General features: G+C 41.8%; 1 protein-coding gene across 1 annotated transcript in view; it reads right to left on the bottom strand.

Moving 5' to 3' along the window:
- The window catches only part of lamc3 (laminin, gamma 3), a 156,868-nt gene that overhangs the window by 62,869 nt on the left and 70,173 nt on the right, over window positions 1-23,826 (bottom strand). Inside the window, exon 5 of the mRNA XM_084140092.1 lies at window positions 18,949-19,185. Coding sequence (XP_083996218.1) covers window positions 18,949-19,185 — 237 coding nt within the window. The remainder of the gene's footprint in view (window positions 1-18,948; window positions 19,186-23,826) is intronic.

Consider the following 23,826-nt stretch of genomic DNA (forward strand, 5'->3'; position numbering starts at 1 on the left):
TAACCTTAACCATAATCCCTAACGTTAGCCACCTAGCTAGAATTCTTAACATACGTTTAGCAAATTTGTAACATATTGTAAGTTTAGCAAATTCTCTAAGCTCTTGGCCTTTGCAGTGGCCACTCTGGTTTGGGTGTCCTCGGCAGAACGGTGTTGCCATAACCAAGTGGTCACATGTTGTTCTGGGTTTCACTGCGCACATTTTATTTATTTTATTTTTCATGCTCTGATTGGCCAAAGTTGTCAAGCCTCCAATGGGCTTCCACAGTGCTCACATGTAGCATACAGTTCTTCATCATGCTCTTCACCGCCAGAGAGAAGACAGGGAAGAAACCACCATTTACCTACCTGTAGGCTGCTATAGCCTACATATTTATTTGGTTTGTCATTCTATGGTTTTTTATGGAATATTTGTGGTAATTAAATATAGTTTATTTAGAATTTATTTGTATTCTGAAATTGAAAAAAGTAAGGGAGTGCCGATCCTTCGCGCTCCCCCAGGACTACACACCTTGTTGTAACTAACCTGATTCAGTTAATCAACCAGCCAATTATTATCTGAGAAATGTATTTTGAATGTAAACCAATCCGGGTTTAGGCCTGGGCATAGCACTATTACAGAAACCACTTTAGTTGTTAATGATCTTGTCAATGCTTTAGACACTAAAATGAAATGTGCTGCTTTGTTTGTTGACCTGTCAAAGCTTTTGAGACTGTTGATCATGCTATTTTATTGAATAAGTTGTCCTCGATAGGCCTGAGATCTGATGCCGGTTCATGGTTTCATGATTATCTTAGTGACAGAATTCAGGCCATCGTGATTGATGTGGTTAAGTCTGAATTTCTTGAAGCACATAATGGTGTACCGCAAGGGTTGATTTTGGGACCTATTCTCTTCACTATTTATATTAACATCGTTGGTCAATCTGTTAAAAACGGTCAACTTCATCTATATAAGGATGATACTATTATGTATGCTATTGCCCTGACTGTTGATCTGGCTGTGTCAAAACTACAGTCAGATTTTATAGCTATGCAGGAATCCCTTATTGATTTAAAACGTGTGCTTAACACGGGAAAAACAAAATACATGTTGTTTTCAAACTCTCCTAAGAATATTTCAGATGACCTACATGTTCACTCATTAGATGGTTCTCCAATCGAACGCGTTCCCCCGTATAATACTTAGGCATTTGAATTGATATGGATTTGATGTTTAAATGTTTTTATAGATGAACTAGAAGAAGCTAAGATTTAAAGTTGGCTTTTTCTAGAGAAACAGATCCTACCTTTCACTAATCACTAGGAAGCAGATTATTCAGTCAACCTTTTTATCTGTTCTTGATTATGGTTATATTATTTATCAAATTGCAGCTGCTACTAGTCTTAAACCTTTGGATGCCATCTACCATAGTGCCCTTCATTTTGTTACAGATGACAGTTTTGATACTCATCACTGCATCCTGATCTCCTGATCTCTACATTGGTGATTTGTGATGTTTTATTTGTGCTTCTCATGACAGTGTTTTTGTATTATAATGTGTGTGTATATACACTGAACAGAAATATAAACGCAACATGTAAAGTGTTGGTCCCATGTTTCATGAGCTGAAAAAAAAAATCCCTGACATTTTCCTTACGCACAAAAAGCTTATTTCTCTCAAATTTTACACACACATTTGTTTACGTCCCTGTTAGTGAGCATTTCTCCTATACCAAGATAATCCATCCACCTCACAGGTGTGGCATATCAAGAAGCTGATTAAACAGCATGATCATTACACAGGTGCACCTTGTTCTGGGGACAATAAAAGGCCACTCTACAATGTGGATTTTTGTCACACAACATAATGACTCAGATGTCTCACGTTTTGAGGGAGCGTGCAATTGGCTTGCTGACTGCAGGAATGTCCAACAGAGCTTTTGCCAGAGAATTGAATGTTAATATCTCTACCATAAGCTGCCCCCAACGTCGTTTTATATTTGGCAGAACGTCCAACTGGCCTCACGCAGAACACATGTATGGCATCGTGTGGGCGAGCGGTTTGCTAATGTCAATGTTGTGAACAGAGTGCCCCATGGTGGCGGTGAGGTTATGGTATGGGCACGCATAAGCTACGGACAATGAACACAAATGCATTTTATCAATGGCAATTTGAATGCACAGAAATACCGTGACGAGATCCTGAGGGCCATTGTGAGTCCCATTTCCCCCCCCCTAATTAATTTATTTCAATTGACTGATTTCCTCATGTGAACTGTGACTCAGTAATATCTTTTAAAATGTTGCATGTTGTGTTAATATTTTTGTTCAGTGTGTATATCATTTATATATATAAACTCAGCAAAAAAAGAAACGTCCTCTCACTGTCAACTGCGTTTATTTTCAGCAAACTTAACATGTGTAAATATTTGTATGAACATAACAAGATTCAACAACTGAGACATCAACTGAACAAGTTCCACAGACATGTGACTAACATAAATGGAATAATGTGTCCCTGAACAAAGGGGGTGTCAAAATCAAAAGTAACAGTCAGTATCTGGTGTGGCCACCAGCTGCATTAAGTACTGCAGTGCATCTCCTCTTCGTGGACTGCACCAGATTTGCCAGTTCTTGCTGTGAGATGTTACCCGACTCTTCCACCAAGGCACCTGCAAGTTCCCGGACATTTCTGGGGGGAATGGCCCTAGCCCTCACCCTCCGATCCAACAGGTCCCAGACGTGCTCAATGGGATTGAGATCTGGGCTCTTTGCTGGCCATGGCAGAATGCTGACATTCCTGTGTTGCAGGAAATCACGCACAGAACGAGCAGTATGGCTGGTGGCATTGTCATGCTGGAGGGTCATGTCAGGATGAGCCTGCAGGAAGGGTACCACATGAAGGAGGAGGATGTCTTCCCTGTAACACACATCGTTGAGATTGCCTGCAATGACAACAAGCTCAGTCCGATGATGCTGTGACACACCGCCCCAGACCATGACGGACCCTCCACCTCCAAATCGATACCGCTCCAGAGTACAGGCCTCCAGAGTGTAACGCTCATTCCTTCGACGATAAATGCGAAAACCGACCATCACCCCTGGTGAGACAAAACTGCGACTCGTCAGTGTAGAGTACTTTTTGCCAGTCCTGTCTGGTCCAGCGACGGTGGGTTTGTGCCCATAGGCAACGTTGTTGCCAGTGATGTCTGGTGAGGACCTTCCTTACAACAGGCCTACAAGCCCTCAGTCCAGCCTCTCTCAGCCTATTGTGGACAGTCTGAGCGCTGATGGAGGGATTGTGCTTTTCTGGTGTAACTCGGGCAGTTGTTGTTGCCATCCTGTACCTGTCTTGCAGGTGTGATGTTCGGATGTACCGATCCTGTGCAGGTGTTGTTACACGTGGTCTGCCACCGCGAGGACGATCAGCTGTCCGTCCTGTCTCCCTGTAGCGCTGTCTTAGGCATCTCACAGTACAGACATTGCAATTTATTGCCCTGGCCACATCTGCAGTCCTCATGCCTCCTTGCAGTATGACTAAGGCACGTTCACACATATGAGCAGGGGCCCTGGGCATCTTTCTTTTGGTGTTTTTCAGAGTCATTAGAAAGGCCTCATTAGTGTCCTAAGTGTTCATAACTGTGACCTTAATTGCCTACCGTCTGTAAGCTGTTAGGGTCTTAACGACCGTTCCACATGTGCATGTTCATTAATTGTTTATGGTTCATTGAACAAGCATGGGAAATAGTATTTAAACCCTTTACAATGAAGATCTGTGAAGTTATTTGGAATTTACGAATTAGCTTTGAAAGACAGGGTCCTGAAAAATATATATATATAGAGATAGATATACAGTGGGGAAAAAAAGTATTTAGTCAGCCACCAATTGTGCAAGTTCTCCCACTTAAAAAGATGAGAGAGGCCTGTAATTTTCATCATAGGTACATGTCAACTATGACAGACAAAATGAGAAAAAAAATCCAGAAAATCACATTGTAGGATTTTTAATGAATTTATTTGCAAATTATGGTGGAAAATAAGTATTTGGTCACTAACAAAAGTTTCCCAATACTTTGTTATATACCCCTTGTTGGCAATGACACAGGTCAAACGTTTTCCGTAAGTCTTCACAAGGTTTTCACACACTGGTGCTGGTATTTTGGCCCATTCCTCCATGCAGATCTCCTCTAGAGCAGTGATGTTTTGGGGCTGTCGCTGGGCAACACGGACTTTCAACTCCCTCCAAAGATTTTCTATGGGGTTGAGATCTGGAGACTGGCTAGGCCACTCCAGGACCTTGAAATGCTTCTTACGAAGCCACTCCTTCGTTGCCCGGGAGGTGTGTTTGGGATCATTGTCATGCTAAAAGACCCAGCCACGTTTCATCTTCAATGCCCTTGCTGATGGAAGGAGGTTTTCACTCAAAATCTCACGATACATGGCCCCATTCATTCTTTCCTTTACACGGATCAGTCGTCCTGGTCCCTTTGCAGAAAAACAGCCCCAAAGCATGAAGATTCCACCCCCATGCTTCACAGTAGGTATGGTGTTCTTTGGATGCAACTCAGCATTCTTTGTCCTCCAAACACGATGAGTTGAGTTTTTACCAAAAAGTTCTATTTTGGTTTCATCTGACCATATGACATTCTCCCAAACTTCAGACGGGCCTGGACATGTACTGGCTTAAGCAGGGGGACACGTCTGGCAATGCAGGATTTGAGTCCCTGGCGGAGTAGTGTGTTACTGATGGTAGGCTTTGTTACTTTGGTCCCAGCTCTCTGCAGGTCATTCACTAGGTCCCCCCGTGTGGTTCTGGGATTTTTGCTCACCGTTCTTGTGATCATTTTGACCCCACGGGGTGAGATCTTGCGTGGAGCCCCAGATCGAGGGAGATTATCAGTATTCTTGTATGTCTTCCATTTCCTAATAATTGCTCCCACAGTTGATTTCTTCAAACCAAGCTGCTTACCTATTGCAGATTCAGTCTTCCCAGCCTGGTGCAGGTCTACAATTTTGTTTCTGGTGTCCTTTGACAGCTCTTTGGTCTTGACCATAGTGGAGTTTGGAGTGTGACTTTTTGAGGTTGTGGACAGGTGTCTTTTATACTGATAACAAGTTCAAACAGGTGCCATTAATACAGGTAACGAGTGGAGGACAGAGGAGCCTCTTAAAGAAGAAGTTACAGGTCTGTGAGAGCCAGAAATCTTGCTTTTTTGTAAGTGACCAAATACTTATTTTCCACCATAATTTGCAAATAAATTCATTAAAAATCCTACAATGTGATTTTCTGGAATTTTTTTTCTCAATTTGTCTGTCATAGTTGACGTGTACCTATGATGAAAATGACAGGCCTCTCTCATCTTTTTAAGTGGGAGAACTTGCACAATTGGTGGCTGACTAAATACTTTTTTTCCCCACTGTATAGATAGATAGATAGATAGATAGATAGATAGATAGATAGATAGATAGATAGATAGATAGATAGATAGATAGATAGATAGATAGATAGATAGATAGATAGATAGATAGATAGATAGATAGATAGATAGATAGATAGATAGATAGATAGATAGATAGATAGATAGATATAGAATAAGGTTGGATTGAAAACCTACAGGACGGTAGCTCTCCAGGAACAGGGTTGGAGAGCCCTGGTTTAGATATACTGGTAGAGGAACCAGGTTGTTAGCTAGCTATTGAGGTAACATGACTGAACAAGGTGTAAACAAATACCTGTGAGGAGTTTTGAAACGACCCGCGACATGGTTTAAGAACAGGGCCTAAAACAAACTTTTTGTTCCACCATTTATTTCCCTGTCACTTTGCAGGTAAAAAGTCTACCAGCCACTCAGAATTCTTACCAGCCAATACATTTATTCAACATAATAACACCAAAACGCACCCCAGAAAATTTTTGTGGTTTTGTTTTTTAAGGTTTTGTATTTCTCCCAGTTTTTTTTCATGTTTTCACTCTCAAAATCACACTTTTCCTTTGACAAAATTGGATGTTCTAAGTTCACAACAATGCTAAACCACATCAGGAGACTACTTTTGAGGCAAAGGGAATAAAATAAAATAAAATATTTTGGAGGGTTTAGTAATTTAAATTGCACACCTCAAAAGACTGGTGTTTGGCTGGCATACACAATAGCAGAGTTTGCAAAACAAAAGACCACCTGATTGATGCAAATCATCATGATATCATATCAGTATTCCAGGTTAGCCTACTTTGCAGTTAACATTGAATTTAGAACGTTTTATGGGAAAGCCTTTAGAAATGACTGTTTCGGCATCGCCAACTGGCTACACAAAGTCGTTTCCCATGCTGTTACGTCTTCAGAAAGTTGCAAGAAATACAAAATCACTGATGCATTATTTAATATTCTTTAAATGCAGGTTTTGTATTGAACGAATCTGCACTCACTTTTTTCTCTAGGGCACTCGGAAACAAGCGCACAGTGAAGTCTATCATTACAGGATTGTGTCGAGGCATAGATCTGGGGAAGGGTACCAAAAAATGTCTGCAGCATTGAAGGTCCCCAAGAACACTCATGCTGTGGGGATGTTTTTCAGCGGCAGGGACTGGGAGACTAGTCAGGATCGAGGGAAAGATGAACGGAGCAAAGTACAGAGTGATCCTTGATGAAAACCTGCTCCAGAGCGCTCAGGACCTCAGACTGGGGCAAAAGTTCAACTTCCAACAGGACAAATACCCTAAGCACACAGCCAAGACAATGCAGGACAGGCTTGGGACAAGTCTCTGAATGTCCTTGAGTGGCCCAGCCAGAGCACGGACTTGAACCCGATCGAACATCTCTGGAGAGACTTGAAAATAGCTGTGCAGCAACGCTCCCCATCCAACCTGACAGAGCTTGAGAGGATCTGCAGAGAAGAATGGGAGAAACTCCCCAAATACAGGTGTGCCAAGCTTGCAGCGTCATACCCAAGAAGACTCGAGGCTGTAATCGCTGCCAAAGCTGCTTCAACAAGTACTGAGTAAAGGGTCTGAATACTTATGTAAATGTGATATTTTATATATTTATAAATTAGCACATATTTCTACAAAACTGTTTTTGCTTTGTCATTATGGGGTATTGTGTGTAGACTGATGAGGGGAAAAAACTATGTAATACATTTTAGAGTAAGGCTTTCACGTAACAAAATGTGGAAAAAGTCAAGGGGTCTGAATACTTCGCTAGGTGTTCCTTCTATTTACAAACCTACGGAGGCACTAAAATATGCTAAACGGTGCTCCACTCAACCTGCTGAGTGGAAACCCAATCTGCTTTGAAGATAAAAAGGTTAATAAATAAATAAAATATATCTCCTCCCTCTAATTCTTAACATGCACAGATTTGTGTATACAATCAATCTCGCTCTCGCTCGCTCTCTCATGCACAAACACATTTGCACTGTTTCTTTCTTTCGTTTGTTCTCTCCCTCCCCCTCTTTCCTTGACTCCTACTCGCTGTTTTCTAAAGGCAGCAAATCATGTTTGTGATAGAATTATATTGTGAAACTCCTGTTCTGTTCTGTACTAAGAAGATAGCCAAGGTGAACAATAGAAAGAGAATGAAATAAATTAATTAAGAGATGTTTAGAGCGCCATGAGACATGGTGAGAGAGCGAGAGAGCGAAGGAGAGAGAAAAAGAAAGGGAGGGAGATGGAGGGATAGGGTGAGGTAGATACAGACAGAGAAAGAAGGAGATGTAGATACAGACAGAGAAAGAGGGAGAGGTAGATACAGACAGAGAAGAAGGAGAGGTAGATACAGACAGAGAAGAAGGAGAGGTAGATACAGACAGAGAAAGAGGGAGAGGTAGATACAGACAGAGAAGAAGGAGAGGTAGATACAGACAGAGAAGAAGGAGAGGTAGATACAGACAGAGAAAGAGGGAGAGGTAGATACAGACAGAGAAAGAGGGAGAGGTAGATACAGACAGAGAAAGAGGGAGAGGTAGATACAGACGGAGAAGAGGGAGAGGTAGATACAGACAGAGAAGAGGGAGAGGTAGATACAGACAGAGAAGAGGGAGAGGTAGATACAGACAGAGAAAGAGGGAGAGGTAGATACAGACAGAGAAAGAGGGAGAGGTAGATACAGACAGAGAAAGAGGGAGAGGTAGATACAGACAGAGAAAGAGGGAGAGGTAGATACAGACAGAGAAAGAGGGAGAGGTAGATACAGACGGAGAAGAGGGAGAGGTAGATACAGACAGAGAAGAGGGAGAGGTAGATACAGACAGAGAAGAGGGAGAGGTAGATACAGACAGAGAAAGAGGGAGAGGTAGATACAGACAGAGAAAGAGGGAGAGGTAGATACAGACGGAGAAGAGGGAGAGGTAGATACAGACAGAGAAGAGGGAGAGGTAGATACAGACAGAGAAGAGGGAGAGGTAGATACAGACAGAGAAAGAGGGAGAGGTAGATACAGACAGAGAAAGAGGGAGAGGTAGATACAGACAGAGAAGAGGGAGAGGTAGATACAGACAGAGAAGAGGGAGAGGTAGATACAGACAGAGAAGAGGGAGAGGTAGATACAGACAGAGAAAGAGGGAGAGGTAGATACAGACAGAGAAGAGGGAGAGGTAGATACAGACAGAGAAGAGGGAGAGGTAGATACAGACAGAGAAGAGGGAGAGGTAGATACAGACAGAGAAAGAGGGAGAGGTAGATACAGACAGAGAAAGAGGGAGAGGTAGATACAGACAGAGAAAGAGGGAGAGGTAGATACAGACAGAGAAGAGGGAGAGGTAGATACAGACAGAGAAAGAAGGAGAGGTAGATACAGACAGAGAAGAGGGAGAGGTAGATACAGACAGAGAAAGAGGGAGAGGTAGATACAGACAGAGAACGAGGGAGAGGCTCAATTAGCTGAGGGGTTGCTAACAAGGCTAATGAGACAGGCAGGCAGCGACACCAGCCCTGCTTCCAGACCCAAGACACACACACCCACAATCATGCACGTCACACAAACACACACACACACACACACACACACACACACACACACACACACACACACACACACACACACACACACACACACACACACTCACTCACTCACTCACTCACTCACTCTCAAGGCTCCGGGCAACTTCTCCTTAGTAGGTCAGATCTCTGTCTGAGATGGAGACAGAGGGAGGGAAAGTAGTGGAGATGAAGATAAACAGATAGAGGGCAGGATGGGTACTTACTGTGTCTAGGACAATTGGAGAAAGTCTGAGAGAGAAAGAGTGAGAGAGATGGGGGAATTTAAGGTGACCCTTTACCTGTCTCATGTCAGCATAAAAACAGAGAGAGATAAAAGGCCAAAGAGTGAGTGAAATAAGGAGGAAAGTTATGTCAGTTAATGAAGGTAGAGAGATAGAGGGAGGGAGGGAGAGAGAGAGAAAGGGAAAGGGTAACCCTTCTTATCTCTGGCTGGTGAGCAATCAGAGAGTGATAGAAGAAAAAAAAAAAAGAATGTTGTGACGGCAGAAATACATATTTAGCTGGCATTGGATGCACACCCTAAAGAAATGAGGGTTCCTCAAGGGTTCTTTGGGAAGGATGAGGGTTTTATGTGGAACCATAATGACTCAAATAACCATTTGAGCTCTTCAATGGTTCTTTACAGTTCACAAAAGGGTTATTTACTCTTTTAGTAATAATTACAGTTTTTTTTATCGCTTTGGTACTATTTTCACAAGTATGTGGTACATTTTCACAACTCTTAGTAAAAAACTCCAAACTGTTCACACTTGTAACACAGCCAGTCATTGTGCATTCATTTGGATTGTAAACATCCCTCACCACACAACCATTGATTCAAAATATAAGTTTATTGTGAAATGTAATGAGATCATTGGTTTAATCCACAGCCCTGTGTAGCTCAGTTGGTAGAGCATGGCGTTTGCAATGCCAGGGTTGTGGGTTCGTTTCCTACGGGGGGCCAGTATGAAAATGTATGCACTTACTAACTATACGTCACTCTGGATAAGAGCGTCTGCTAAATGACTAAAATGTAAAACACAACATAATTATATATTTTCAATTTAGTCGTTTTAACTACCAGTTAATCCAAACAATGCAATATTCACCATATATACATAAGTATGTGGACACCCCTTTAAATTAGTGGATTCGGCTATTTCAGCCACACCCGTTGCTGACAGGTGTATACAATCGAGCACACAGCCATGCAATCTCCATAGACATACATTGGCAGTAGAATGACCTTACTGAAAAGCTCAGTGACTTTCAAAGTGGCACCATCATAGGATGCCATCTTTCCAACAAGTTGGTTCGTCAAATTTCTGCCCTGCTGAGGTGCCCCGGTCAACTGTAAGTGCTGTTATTGTGAAGTGAAAACGTCTAGGAAAAAACAATTGCTTCAGCTGCGAAGTGGTAGGCCACACAAGCTCACAAAACGGGACAGCTGAAGCGCGAAAAAATCATCTGTCATCAGTTGCACCCGAGTTCCAAACTGCCTCTGGAAGCAACGTCAGCACAAGAAGTGTTTGACGGGAGTTTCATGAAATGGGTTTCCATGGCCGAGCAGCCTAATATCACCATGCACAATGCCAAGCGTCGGCTGGAGTGATGAATCACTCTTCACCATCTGGAAGTCCGATTGACGATTTCCATAATATCTATCTAATGTGTAATCAAAGGTGTAATCAATGAAGACATCCTCTACAATCATTCATGCAAAAAAAAACATTAAATTTTTCAGATATAATTGCAACATTGGTATACTGTTTGTAAACAAATGTAAGAAATGAAATGAAATGAATGAAAATATAACATAACATTTAGCACGCATTCATTTGCATCAAGCCTGTCTTGAGCATTTGGCCATAAATTCTCATCCACATCACAGTGAATGTCCTCATTGTTCATATACTGCGGGAAAAACCTTTTGGCATGGCGAATCCAAGCTTGACATTGGTCTGCATTGATGTCGTCGCATGCCTCATCCATAGCCAGAAGGAAGGTGGCACGCTCATGGGGATGGCGATCATAAACCTTCCACCTCCATGCTGAAAGACATTCCTCAATAGGGTGGAGGAAAGGAGGGTATGGGGGCAGGTATAGGGTCACAAATCGGGGATGGGCCCGAAACCATGCCTGAACCACTTCTGCATGATGGAACCTGACATTGTCCCACAAATTCACATGGGTGACCCCTTCCCCTTGACATGCCTGCTCAATTTCATTGAAAGACACAATAAGGTGTGCAGCTCTGTAGGATCCAAGTAATGGCCTACGTCCTACCACACCATCTTCAGAGATAGCTGCGCACATGGAGATGTTTCCCCCACATTGTCCAGGCCCTTGGACGGTTGGCCGATGAGGTTCTGCCCACGGAGCCGAGTTTTGGCCAGGTTGAAGCCCGCTTCATCAACAAAGGTATACAGTGAGGGAAAAAAGAATTTGATCCCCTGCTGATTTTGTACGTTTGCCCACTAACAAAGACATGATCAGTCTATAATTTTAATGGTAGGTTTATTTGAACATTGAGAGACAGAATAACAACAACAAAATCTAGAAAAATGCATGTCAAAAATGTTATAAATTGATTTGCATTTTAATGAGGGAAATAAGTATTTGAGGAAGGAAAGTTAAAGCTTGGTCTCAAATGGGTCTTACAAATGGACAATGACCCCAAGCAAACTTCCAAAGTTGTGGCAAAATGGCTTAAGGCCAACAAAGTCAAGGTATTGGAGTGGCCATCACAAAGCCCTGACCTCAATCCTATAGAAAATTTGTGGGCAGAACTGAAAAAGTGTGTGCGAGCAAAGAGGCCTACAAACCTGACTCAGTTACACCAGTTCTGTCAGGAGGAATGGGCCAAAATTCACCCAACTTATTGTGGGAAGCTTGTGGAAGGCTACCCGAAACATTTGACCCAAGTTAAACAATTTAAAGGCAATGCTACCAAATACTAGTTGAGTGTATGTAAACTTCTGACCCACTGGGAATGTGATGAAAGAAAGAAAAGCTGAAATAAATCATTCTCTCTATAATTATCCAGACATTTCACATTCTTAAAATACAGTGGTGATCCTAACTGACCTAAGACAGGGAATTTTTACTAGGATTAAATGTCAGGAATTGTGAAAAACTGAGTTTATATGTATTTGGCTAAGGTGTATGTAAACGTCTGACTTCAACTGTATTTTAAGAATATAATGGAATATAACAGACCATGTTTATTTCTCTTATAATAAAAACCTTACAGTGTAACAACAGTTTTAGTAAGTAATAAGCTACGGTCCAGTTTCAGCTTCTTCTGACAAAGCAAAAACAAAAAAAAGTGTATTTTTTCTGGTGTGCGCACAGGACAGAGGAAGAGCAATTCTTACATTATTGTTCTAAATTCAATCACTCTCTTTTTCTTCATCCTCATCATTCAGTTCATTCAAATTCAATTGTAATACATTTTGTCACTCCCGTTCAACAACTCCAAAGCGCAAGAGTTACAGTTGCATGACAAACAGGTGTTGTTAGATTACAATTTAATTTAGCTGCCAGTTTGGAACAGTGTAAACAATACTAAATAAAGTATAAGCAATACCAGAGAGTCTGTTCTAATGAAAAAATATTGTAAAGCCTTTAATACAGCATAGCAAAGTTTAAACAGCTGGATTTGTGAAATTGCTTTATCTGACAATTTTGCGGTTGCATGAGGCTTGGTGATCACAGAATCAGTAGGATATTAAAGAAACACTCAAATAGGCAACAGAAGCAGGAACAGCATAGGGCTGAGTGACTCACTCATTACTGGCTTTCGTTCAAAATAAGTTATATTATGATGCAGAGTTAAAGAAACATTCTTTCTGATTGTCTTTAGCATGCAGTCTCTCCTCTCGCTACAGCTAATTTCGTTTGAATAGGATACTTGTGCCTTACAGCCCATTACATAAATGAAGAATGTTATCCACCACGGAGTGGGACAGTGTAGCTCAAATACGCGGATAGCATAAGCTATTGTGAAAGATAATTTGTGGATCTTGTTGATTTCTTCTATCACTTCAAGAGGCCTACTGTCCACCTGGTTATTGTGTGGTTCCAAAGGATAAAGCGTCACATTCAGATGGATGGTGTGGTGTCAGAGAGAAGCCAGCTGTGAGCCTGCGACCAGGCATGGTGGATGACATCCTTTTCCTGCACAGCAATTTGAAGAAATACAGTGAAGAATGGACAGTTTTTTAAGTTATTGTTTTAGTATATTTTTTGTTGTCTAACATTAGAAGGCACTTTAAAGTAATTTGAGCTGTCAATGTGCCGCATTGCATTGTGATAAAAAAATAAATATCTGTTCTTAATTCATGGCATGGTTTCTTTTTAGCCAAATGTTGAATAGACATGCAGACAAATTAATTAATGCAGGAAAATAGGAATAGTAGCCTACTGTCTGTAGTCATAAAAACAATAAATAAATTGATATTATTTTGTTGGGTAACGGATCGGCTCTCGGAACTCATTAAAAGTCAGCTTCTATCTTCAATATAATCATTCATTCAGAAGGTTAAACCCATAATTCTTAGGCCTGCAGTAAATTAAATTAGATTACCAGGTTCATTTTTCATTAGGTCATAATAATCCATGCCTTCTGGGAATGTTATGACGTCCAAAAGTTATGGGTGAAGTTAGAAATGTGAAGTAATCAGAAGTATTACAATGGAAATTAACTTTTAATCCATCTGTTTGCATACAGTATTTGAAGACATGGCATATATGGGTGCCCAGGCGTTTGGAAATTGCTCCCAATGATGAACCAGACTTTTGGAGGTCTACAATGTTTTTTCTGAGGTCTTGACTGATTTATTTTGATTTTCCCATGATGTCAAGCAAAGAGGCACTGAGTTTGAAGGTAGGCCACAGGTACACCTCCAATTGACTCAAATGATGCCTATCAGAAGCTTCTAAAGCCATGACATAATTTTCTGGAATTTTCCAAGCTGTTTAAAGGCACAGTCAACTTAGTGTACGTAAACTTCTGACCCACTGGAATTGTGATACAGTGAATTATAAGTGAAATAATCTGTCTGTAAACAATTGTTGGAAAAATTGCTTTTATCACGCATAAAGTACATGCCAAAACTATAGTTTGTTAACAAGAAATTTGTGGAGTGGTTGAAAAACGAGTTTTAATGACTCCAACCTAAGTGTATGTAACGGGCCTCCTGTATCTCAGTTGGTAGAGCATGGCGCTTGCAACGCCAGGTTTGTGGGTTCGATTCCCACGGGGGGCCAGTATGAAAAATGTATCCACTCACTCACTGTAAGTCGCTCTGGATAAGAGCGTCTGCTAAATGACTAAAATGTCAAATGTAAACTTCCGATTTCAACTGTATGTACGTACGGTCATTGTGGGGACGATGTAGTCCATGCACTTATTGATGAAGCCGGTGACTGAGGTGGTATGATCCTCAATGCCATTGGATGAATCCCGGAAACATATTCTAGTCTGTGCTAGCAAAACAGTGCTGTAGCTTAGCATCCGCGTCATCTGACCACTTCCGTATTGAGAGAGTCACTGGTAGTTCCTGCATTAGTTTTTGCTTGTAAGCAGGAATCAGGGGGATATAATTATGGTCAGATTTGCCAAATGGAGGGCAAGGGAGAGCCTTGTACACGTCTCTGTATGTGGAGTAAAGGTGGTCTAGAGTTTTTTTTTCTCTGGTTGCACAACGGATTTAAGTTTGCCTGCATTAAAGTCCCCACCCACTAGGAGCGCCGCTTCTGGATGAGCATTTTCTTGCTTGCTTATGGTCTTATACAGCTGGTTGAGTGCAGTCTTAGTGCCGCCGTTGGTTTGTGGTGGGGAGGGTGATTGATGTTCTATTTGGAGAGAGAGAGCCCTTTGAACCCTTTGAGCTCTTCAATTGTTCTTTATAGTTCACAAAAGGGTTCTTTGCTCTTTTAGTGATAATTAAAATGTATGGGTGGCAGCTCATTAGAATATTTTGGGGCGTGGTTTGCACACAGCATTTCTTGTGCAACCCAGTTTCTTGTATGTTACATTATGCTATTACATGTTATATGTGACTATGCCCAGAAACGGTGTCTTGTGAAAAATTCAAGTATGGCCTTCTGTAAATTGAGAACGGTTGACTAATTCAGGGACCCACAGCCATTCCAGATTAGGGTTGAATGGCGGGAACCCGGTTACCGAGATTTAGCGGGATTTACCACCCAAAACCACTCCCTTTTCCCGGGATAAATAACTGTGAGAAACTGGTAAATTATAATACATTATTTATATGAACAGTATGGCGTGAAATTGAACTGTTAAATGATATGCAATGTCTAAATCTGGCTTCTCTACGGCCTCTGCATGATGAATCAACGCTCAGGGTGGGGACAGACCCATCTCAGTATGGAGCGCAGTTCACAATGCATGTAGACCTATCACCTCACTATGCTAACTTTTTTTCTTGTAGCCTATGCTACAGTAACATAAAGACCGAATGCTAATTTAACCATCTCCATCTGGCTTCGGGGGTCACCTTGTTTTTTAGTGTATCACTCGACTATCGTTGCTTAAAATCAGTGCACATGCGAGCACTCTCTCACAGTCTTTCTCTCTCTCCATCAACTCCATTCAAATTGCATCCAAAATAGCTAATCCTGTTCTAGATTGATATATATCCCTATATATAGTTGTCCTAGCCTACCTCTTTCAGGTAATAAATTCAATGCAGAATTAGCCTTATATTTGATGGGTTACGCATAATAAGCTTCTAATTTATAGCCTCTGTCTCTTGCGCAATACTCAAGCACCTGTGCTTCGCTGGCCTCTCTTTAAAAAATGCTCCTTAGCTCTTGGAGTCCCATGCAGGAAAAGCTAGACTAGAATAGCTTGCTGGACATTATTTTAGCATTTCTTACACAAATAGACTATTCGAAGAGGGACGCAAGCTATTTTTTGCTGAATGTTAAATACAGCAGCAAATAGAACTCACAGGGAGTTTGAAAGAAGAGCGAACTCGCAATGGTGGTAGGCTATTGCTGTTATTTATTCAGACCCATAACCATTCATTCGTGAAGAGAAGTGAAAGCCTTCTTCATCTAATTATAGTCCTATATTATTCAAGGATGTCGATAGAATGACTAAGATAAGGAAAACAAAACATATTTCATTTAACTGTTGAAAGCGAGGAAGGAATGAAGCAACAATAGAGAGAGAAATAGGAGGTAGGCGAATAACATTTGGGGAAATATTATCAACGGTAGATATGCATCAGCCTACTAATAATACAAATATATTCCAAATTAAAATCAAATTCGCTAGCCTATACTTGTAGAATTGTAGGCCACATGTGCTGCACCAGAATCACATGTTCTCTTCTGCTTTATCATGGTTTGAACGATGTGCGTAATTCCAGTCCATATAATACAGTATAATACAATACAATACAGTAATACAGTTCACACTCAAAAAGATTAGCCTACCAGAGCTAGTTTAATTTATTTACCCAAGAGAGCATATAGCTAGCTACATCTATGGGGTTTTCTGTTTTTCTGTCGTGCGTAATGTGCAGTAGCCTACAGTGCATTCGGAAAGTATTCAGACCCTTGACTTTTTCCACATTTTGTTACTTTACAGCCTTATTCTAAAATGGATTAAATTGTTTCCCCCCCTCATCAATCTACACACAATACCCCGTAATAACGAAGCAAAAATGTTTTTTTAGAAATGTTAGCAAATTTATTATGAATAAAAAAACTAAAATATCACATTTGCGTTAGTATTCAGACACTTTACTCAGTACTTTCTTGAAGCACATTTGGCAGCGATTACTGCCTCAAGTCTTCTTGGGTATGACGCTACAAGCTTGGCACACCTGTATTTGAGAAGTTTCTCCCATTCTTCTCTGCAGATCTTCTCAAACTCTGTCAGGTTGGATGGGGAACGTCGCTGCACAGCTATTTTCAGGTCTCTCCAGAGATGTTCGATCGGGTTCAAATCCGTGCTCTGGCTGGGCCACTCAAAGACATTCAGAGACTTGTCCCGAATCCACTCCTGCGTTGTCTTGGATGTGTGCTTAGGGTCGTTGTCCTGTTGGAAGGTGAACCTTCGCCCCAGTCTGAGGTCCTGAGCGCTATGGAGCAGGTTTTCATCAAGGATTTCTCTGTACTTTGCTCCGTTCATCTTTCCCTCGATCCTGACTACTTTCCCAGTCTCTGCCGCTGAAAAACATCCCCACAGCATGATGCTCCCACCACCATGCTTCACCGTAAGGATGGTGTGCCAGGTTTCCTCCAGATGTGACGCTTGGAATTCAGGCCAAAGAGTTCAATCTTGGTTTCATCAGACCAGAGATTCTTGTTTCTCATGGTCTGAGAGTCCTTTAGGTGCCTTTTGGCAAACTCCAAGCGAGCTGTCATGTGCTTTTTACTGAGGAGTGGCTTCCGTCTGGCCACTCTACCATAAAGGCCTGATTGGTGGAGTGCTGCAGAGATGGTTGTCCTTCTAGAAGATTCAACCATCTCCACAGGGGAACTCTGGAGCTCCGTCAGAGTGACCATCGGGTTCTTGGTCACCTCCCTGACCAACGCCCTTCTCCCCTGATTGCTCTGTTTGGCCGGGCGGCCAGCTCTAGGAAGAATCTTGGTGGTTCCAAACTTCTTCCATTTAAGAATGATGGAGGCCATTGTGTTCTTGGGGACCTTCAATGCTGCAGACATTTTTTGGTACCCTTCCCCAGATCTGTGCCTCGTCATAATCCTGTCTCGGAGCTCTACGGACAGTTCCTTCAACCTCATGGCTTGGTTTCTGCTCTTACATGCACTATCAACTGTGGGACCTTATATAGACAGGTGTGTTCCTTTCCAAATCATGTCCAATCAATTGGCTTTACCACAGGTGGACTCCAATCAAGTTGTCGAAACAGCTCAAGGATGATCAATGGAAACAGGATGCACCTGAGCTCAATTTCGAGTCTCATAGCAAAGGGTCTGAATACTTATGTAAATAAGGTATTTCTATTTAGTTTTTGTTTTTAATTTTCCAAACATTTCTAAAAACTTATTTTCCCTTCATCATTATGGGGTATTGTGTGTAGATTGATGAGAAAAAAATATATAAGGCGGTAACGTAACAAAATTTGGAAATAGTTAAGGTGTCTGAAAACTTTCCGAATGCGCTGTATCTCATACAGTATATGTATTGGACAACGACACAATCATTTGGGCTTTTTTGGGCTTGGGCTCATTAAATGTCATTATTGTAGGGCTCATAAAATGTAGCATCAGGTTGGAATTTTCATGTATATCAAAGCTCTAATCAAATCCAGACATTTATATGCTTTACAATACTTTTGAATGACACTTCCGGTTTTGGCTGGAAATACCGGGTTACCCGGGAGAAAAGTGATTTATTCTTTGGATGGAACATTTGTAAAATAACGAGAAAATATTCAACCCTATTCCAGACCTAGAACCCCTGATTCAACTTGTTAATAAACACAATAATAGAACCTATGCAATTTTAACAATATAATATGGCTATTAAACCAGAATAAATAAAAGATGTGTGGTTCTACAAAGAACCTTTGAGATTTCGATATCTTCTTTATAGAACCATTCTCCATAAAGGTTCTATGAGGAACCATAAAAAGGGTTCTACATAGCCCCCAAAAGGGTTGTAACCATAGCGGAACCCTTTTTTGGTGCTATATAGAAATGTTTTTAATGTTTCTTTATAGAACTTTAAGAAAGGGTTCTTTATAGCACCATTCAGGTTCCATTTAGAACCTTATGGGAAAAAAAGGTTCCATATAAGCCAAATATCCCTTATTTGGCACTATATAAAACCATTTGTTTTCAGTGTGCAGAGAGAAGAGTAGAAAAGAGTAGAGAAGGGGGAGAAGGAGATAGAGGATATGAGAAGAGAGAAAGAGAGAGCACGAGAAAATGAGAGAACAAGAAAACAAGAAAAAACAAGAGACACAGATAAAAAATCTCCTACCTGTCTCAGGGTGGCAGGGTCCGTGCTGGTGGCAGGTGCAGGGCACACAGGGTGACAGCGGTCCTCCGTTAGGGACCTCTCTGGTGTACCCTGGGGCACACAGCTCACAGAACTGACCCCCAAATCCCGGGGGACACGTACACACCTCAACCCATGGAGCAGGGGGGGTAGAGGGGGTAACAGGGCTGGAGGAGGGGGCAGCGGAGGCCAGGGTTACCTCTGAGAGTTGGGACGTGTCTGGGGAGAGAGGATGGAGATCATTAATACTTTAACTCCAACTCTGGAGAGAGAGGAGGAAGAGAGAGAAGACATGAATGCTAAAACTCTAAAAGGCTACTCTGACATACTGAAGTCAATGGTCCAGTAATACTGTGTGTTTGATCATCAGGAATTTATCTAAGTTGCTGTTGAATAGGTGGGAATTCACCAATATGGTTTTTACTGTAGGCTATGTGTCCGTGCATGAGGGCGGTCAAGAATATAGCTCTGTAGGCTACAGTAGTGGGAGAGTGATATCTGCTGGTAAAGCTAAGACATTTAACATCTCTGTCTCTCTGGATATTCACTGGAGGTCCCGAGGTGCCCAATAAGACAAGCCAGCTGTTCACCATGCAAACTCTGTTATACATTGTAGCTCTATGACATTGTGAATGTGTGTGTGTGTGTGTGTGTGCGCACATGCGTGCATATGTGCGCATACCTGGGTGCTTGTGATGCACACACACACCTAGCTACCTCTAGCTACCTCACTCTGGGAATCTCTGATAAAACAAATGGATAAATCAGTGCAGTGGAGCGAGAGAGGAGGAGGAGGAATGGAGGAGAGGAAGAGGAGGAGAGGTGGAGGCATGGCAGGAGCCTGCACCCACAGGGATTACTGATCCCTCTCTCCTTCATGAATAGTGATGGGGGGATAGTACAGGTTGAATCCTCCTCAGCCATCATACAGAATACTACCACCACTAGTCAAGGTCCAGCGCCTGGCTTTTAACAGTGTGTGCATGCGTGTGTCAGTCACAGCGAATCAGGGATGTGTGATTTTCATGAGATCAAAAATATAGCCTGTGTGAATGAATGAATGAATGTGTAATGAGAGAGATAGGAAGAGAGGGAAAGAAAAAGACAGGGGGAAAAGACAGGATGAGCATGAGGAAGAGAGAGAACTTGGGCTCTAACAAATTGTGATCCCCTGATCCTTCAGCGACGATCAAACACAGTTAATTTTCCATACTATCTGCAAATCAGCACCCAATCAACTCATCCCTCCTGACGACCATACCCCTGGCTGCCTGCTAACCCCTCTACCACACCATCTCTCTCTATCTCTCACTCTATCGAGCTCTCTCTCTCTTCCTTTACTCCAGCTCCTCATGTCTCCCTCTCTTTCTCTGTTCATCTCTCTCTCCCTCTTCTCCATCTCCTTCTCTCCATCTCTCTCCCTCTCTCCCTTCATACCTTTCTCCACCCCTCACAACTCTCCCTCTGCTGATTGTGTGGAACTGGAAGCCTCCTATCCTAACCTAACATTCCCAACACCACTTAGCTGTCACACAGGCAGGATCCTCACCCAACAATGTGACAGCAATCGCCTACAGACAATCCTGTCATTAAAATAATGCAGCCTAATAATTAATGCCTTAATCCGTGATTTGGTGCAGGGAGGGAGAAAAAAGTGCTTTGTGGGATTTTACTATTAGCGTCTGCTGGGCGCCTGCAGAGATAAGACACTTCTAACACTGTTTGAGAACTAATTTGAGACCGAACACAATTCATTAGCAATATTTTCCCCCGTGATACGGAAAGAGGTTGTATGAATGTGTGTGTATGTGTGTAAGAGGGAGAGAGAGTGTGTGTATGCGAGTGTGACTGTTTGTGTGTGTGTGTGTGTGTGAGAGAGAGAGAGAGAGAGAGAGAGAGAGAGAGAGAGAGAGAGAGAGAGAGAGAGAGAGAGAGAGAGAGAGAGAGAGAGAGAGAGAGAGAGAGAGAGAGAGAGAGAGACTGTATGTGTATGTGTACATGAGTATAGATGCGAGTGTGAATGTGTTAATGTGTGCATGTGCATAGTGTGTATGTAAGGTTTATTGTGTGTGTGGCTGTGACACCCGTAATTAAAGTGGCTGAGAGAGAGATGGTGGCTTTGAATAGCTGTTCTGTCATGTATGTGCTGTAATCCAATGCAATGCCTCTCAGATCCTCGCAGTACACTGATCTAAACACTATGAGAGAGAGCGAGAGAATCAGACTGTACCCTCATCCCCCCAAAAATAGCAGAATATTTGGAAGAACAGAAAGGCAATATCTGTGAATGAAAGTCCTGCTCTCGCATAGATGGATTTGGCACAACTCAGTACTTCAGTCAGAGCTAAAGAAGACCTTAACTGATAATGGAAATGTGTGTCTTATTAGGCTAAAAGTGGTTGTGTGTATAAGCTAGACAGATAGAATGTGTGTGCGTGTGTTCATGCGTGCGTGTCTATATGAAAGTGAATTAGGCAGACTGTTACTAAGTGGGATAGAGCTCCAGTATTGAACTTCCCCTGCCAGTGAAATAACTTGGCAGCTGATATTTGCGAGGCCCAGCTGTGTTATAACAGAGATTCTCCTCGCAGCCTTCCAGAAGAGGCCGGCGCCAATGAGAGGGCAGCAGGTTGAGAGCAGGAAGTAGGAAGCAGACTGCTGTCTATTAACGAACTGCTGTAGTAAATCCCTCTCATGTCAGGCAGGAGAATGTGAATGACAGGGCCGAGAGGAACCACTACACTGACTACAGAGCTTGTTGCCTGCTTGTAACGTAACAACTTTTCTGATTAAGAAAAATGTCTAGGTTAAATGAAGACATACTCACAGTAATAGAGTACTGGAGGCACAAATAATGAAAAACACGCTAGCCATTGTATGTACTGTGTGCACACACACTTATACACTCCCACTCCTACAAACACACATACAAACATACACATAGCAAAAGTGTTAAAATCTCAGTGTTGAGGTATAAAGTGTTGTGTTATATCTGAGTGTTGATTCTAGTGGAGTTAACACCAGTAGATTGAAACTGACACCACCTGCAGTGAATAAAATAAGTGTTATTTGGATCACAATGGAATCTCCACTGTGTGGTGTTGTTGTTACTCGACTGTGTTGCCACAGCATATAGTCATTACTATATTACCAGCATAACGTTTTTATGTTTTTTTTTGTAGGTTTCGACTCCCTTTGAATAATGACGTTGTTTACTTTGAACGACCAACACACTGTCATCTCAGAACTTCTCTAGGAAATGTTAGTCATCACTAATGTTAGTCATCATGCCTGTGTGGTGTTCTGTGCCTGGCTGTGCTAATTACAAACAAGTGCGAAAATGAGTTATCTTTCACTGTTCTACCTACCGGAGATTCACCCCGATTCTACCAGTGGCTTGTGGCTATCAAAAATGATGCGGTGACCAAAGATTACCAGAGGGACTTTCAGGCTGAACCAACGACAGCTGAGAAGTGATGCGATACCATTGATTTTTTTCCTTCACAACAAAATGGATTAGAGGTAACCTAACGTTAGCTAGCTTGCTAGCTTCGCTGGGTAAGTTAGCTAGCTAGCTAAATTTACAGTCCTGTATTGAACTCTGAAAGCCATAACTAACTCACTCTCTATTTGTGTGTTGGTGGTCTCAGCTGGCTAGCAATCTTGCTACCAATTTAGTGATGCTAGTTAGCTAACTGCAAACTGCAAATATTTAAATGTCCATTGTTAGGTATGCTTAGCTAGCCATTCTAATAGAGATCAATGCAATTAGTGGGGTGGTTAAATTGTGTATTCTTGGGTATTTTGTATTTTACAGAATCTGATTCTACCAACATGCACTTCCAACCCCTAGCTCTGCACAAGGTGAAGATAAGTTGGCCAAAATATTTACAAACTGACGGCTAAAATAACTCAATTTACAGTAAGCATGAAGTATAAACATGAATTGGGTAGTGTTTGTATGGTTTGTATTTGTTTTATGGGGTTAAAGGTGGTTAGAGGTAGTACCTTCCAGACCATGTAATCAATTTAGTCTACCCCTCTTCTCTTTTTACCTTTTATTTTGTAAAACTCAGGTTATCTGGAGTGATTCCACAGTGCCTTGCTGAAAAATACCCCAACGCAGGGGCATTTTGGGTACACAAGCATGAGGGAGCAGACACACCTTGCAGTTAGGGAGCACAACAAGATTGTGGGACAGAAACCAGTAAGGGACACTGAAAGTTATCAAATCAAGCTTACAACACTAATAACACAAATACCTTATTCTTATCTCTGTAGATTTTCAAAACAAAATACAAAGACAGGTCTACAAAGTCCCCCTGCAAAGGCCTACTATTGACAAGAATGATCTGTCAAATTCAATGGGCTGGGGGAGGTTTACCGACAGTACTTTGAGATGAGGAAGGGGTTTTTGGTTGTGCATGGTCGTGCTTAGACAGTAAATGTATTGTTGTGTATGAGAGCGATTGAGGTGCCATTTCTCCTCAACCTGCAGGGAACAGTAGCTACAGATTGTTAGACCAGATAATGTGATTTACCCAAAGATTTTTGCAGACATCTTGTCTGTTTCAAGTCTTCTCTCATTGATCTAGACATGTGGGTGTCCACCCCAAAGTGCTGCATGTCATGATGACAGAGACCTGTCTTGATCAATGAGTGAGAAGACATGAAATAAACACGATGGCGGCACACATGTTGTTGGATTACTTTATGGAGCAAAAAAAAGTATTTATTTTTATAATGGAGCATTTTCTAAATTCAAACTGACCCCCTGCACTGGACACAGACATTTTATGAGACTCCTGTTTCCCCAAATCGAGGACGAAGACAGCATCGCTAAGGTTGGTAGATCATTAT

The sequence above is a fragment of the Coregonus lavaretus genome (assembly GCF_964263955.1).
Source record: "Coregonus lavaretus genome assembly, chromosome: 24".
NCBI classification, from domain to species: domain Eukaryota; kingdom Metazoa; phylum Chordata; class Actinopteri; order Salmoniformes; family Salmonidae; genus Coregonus; species Coregonus lavaretus.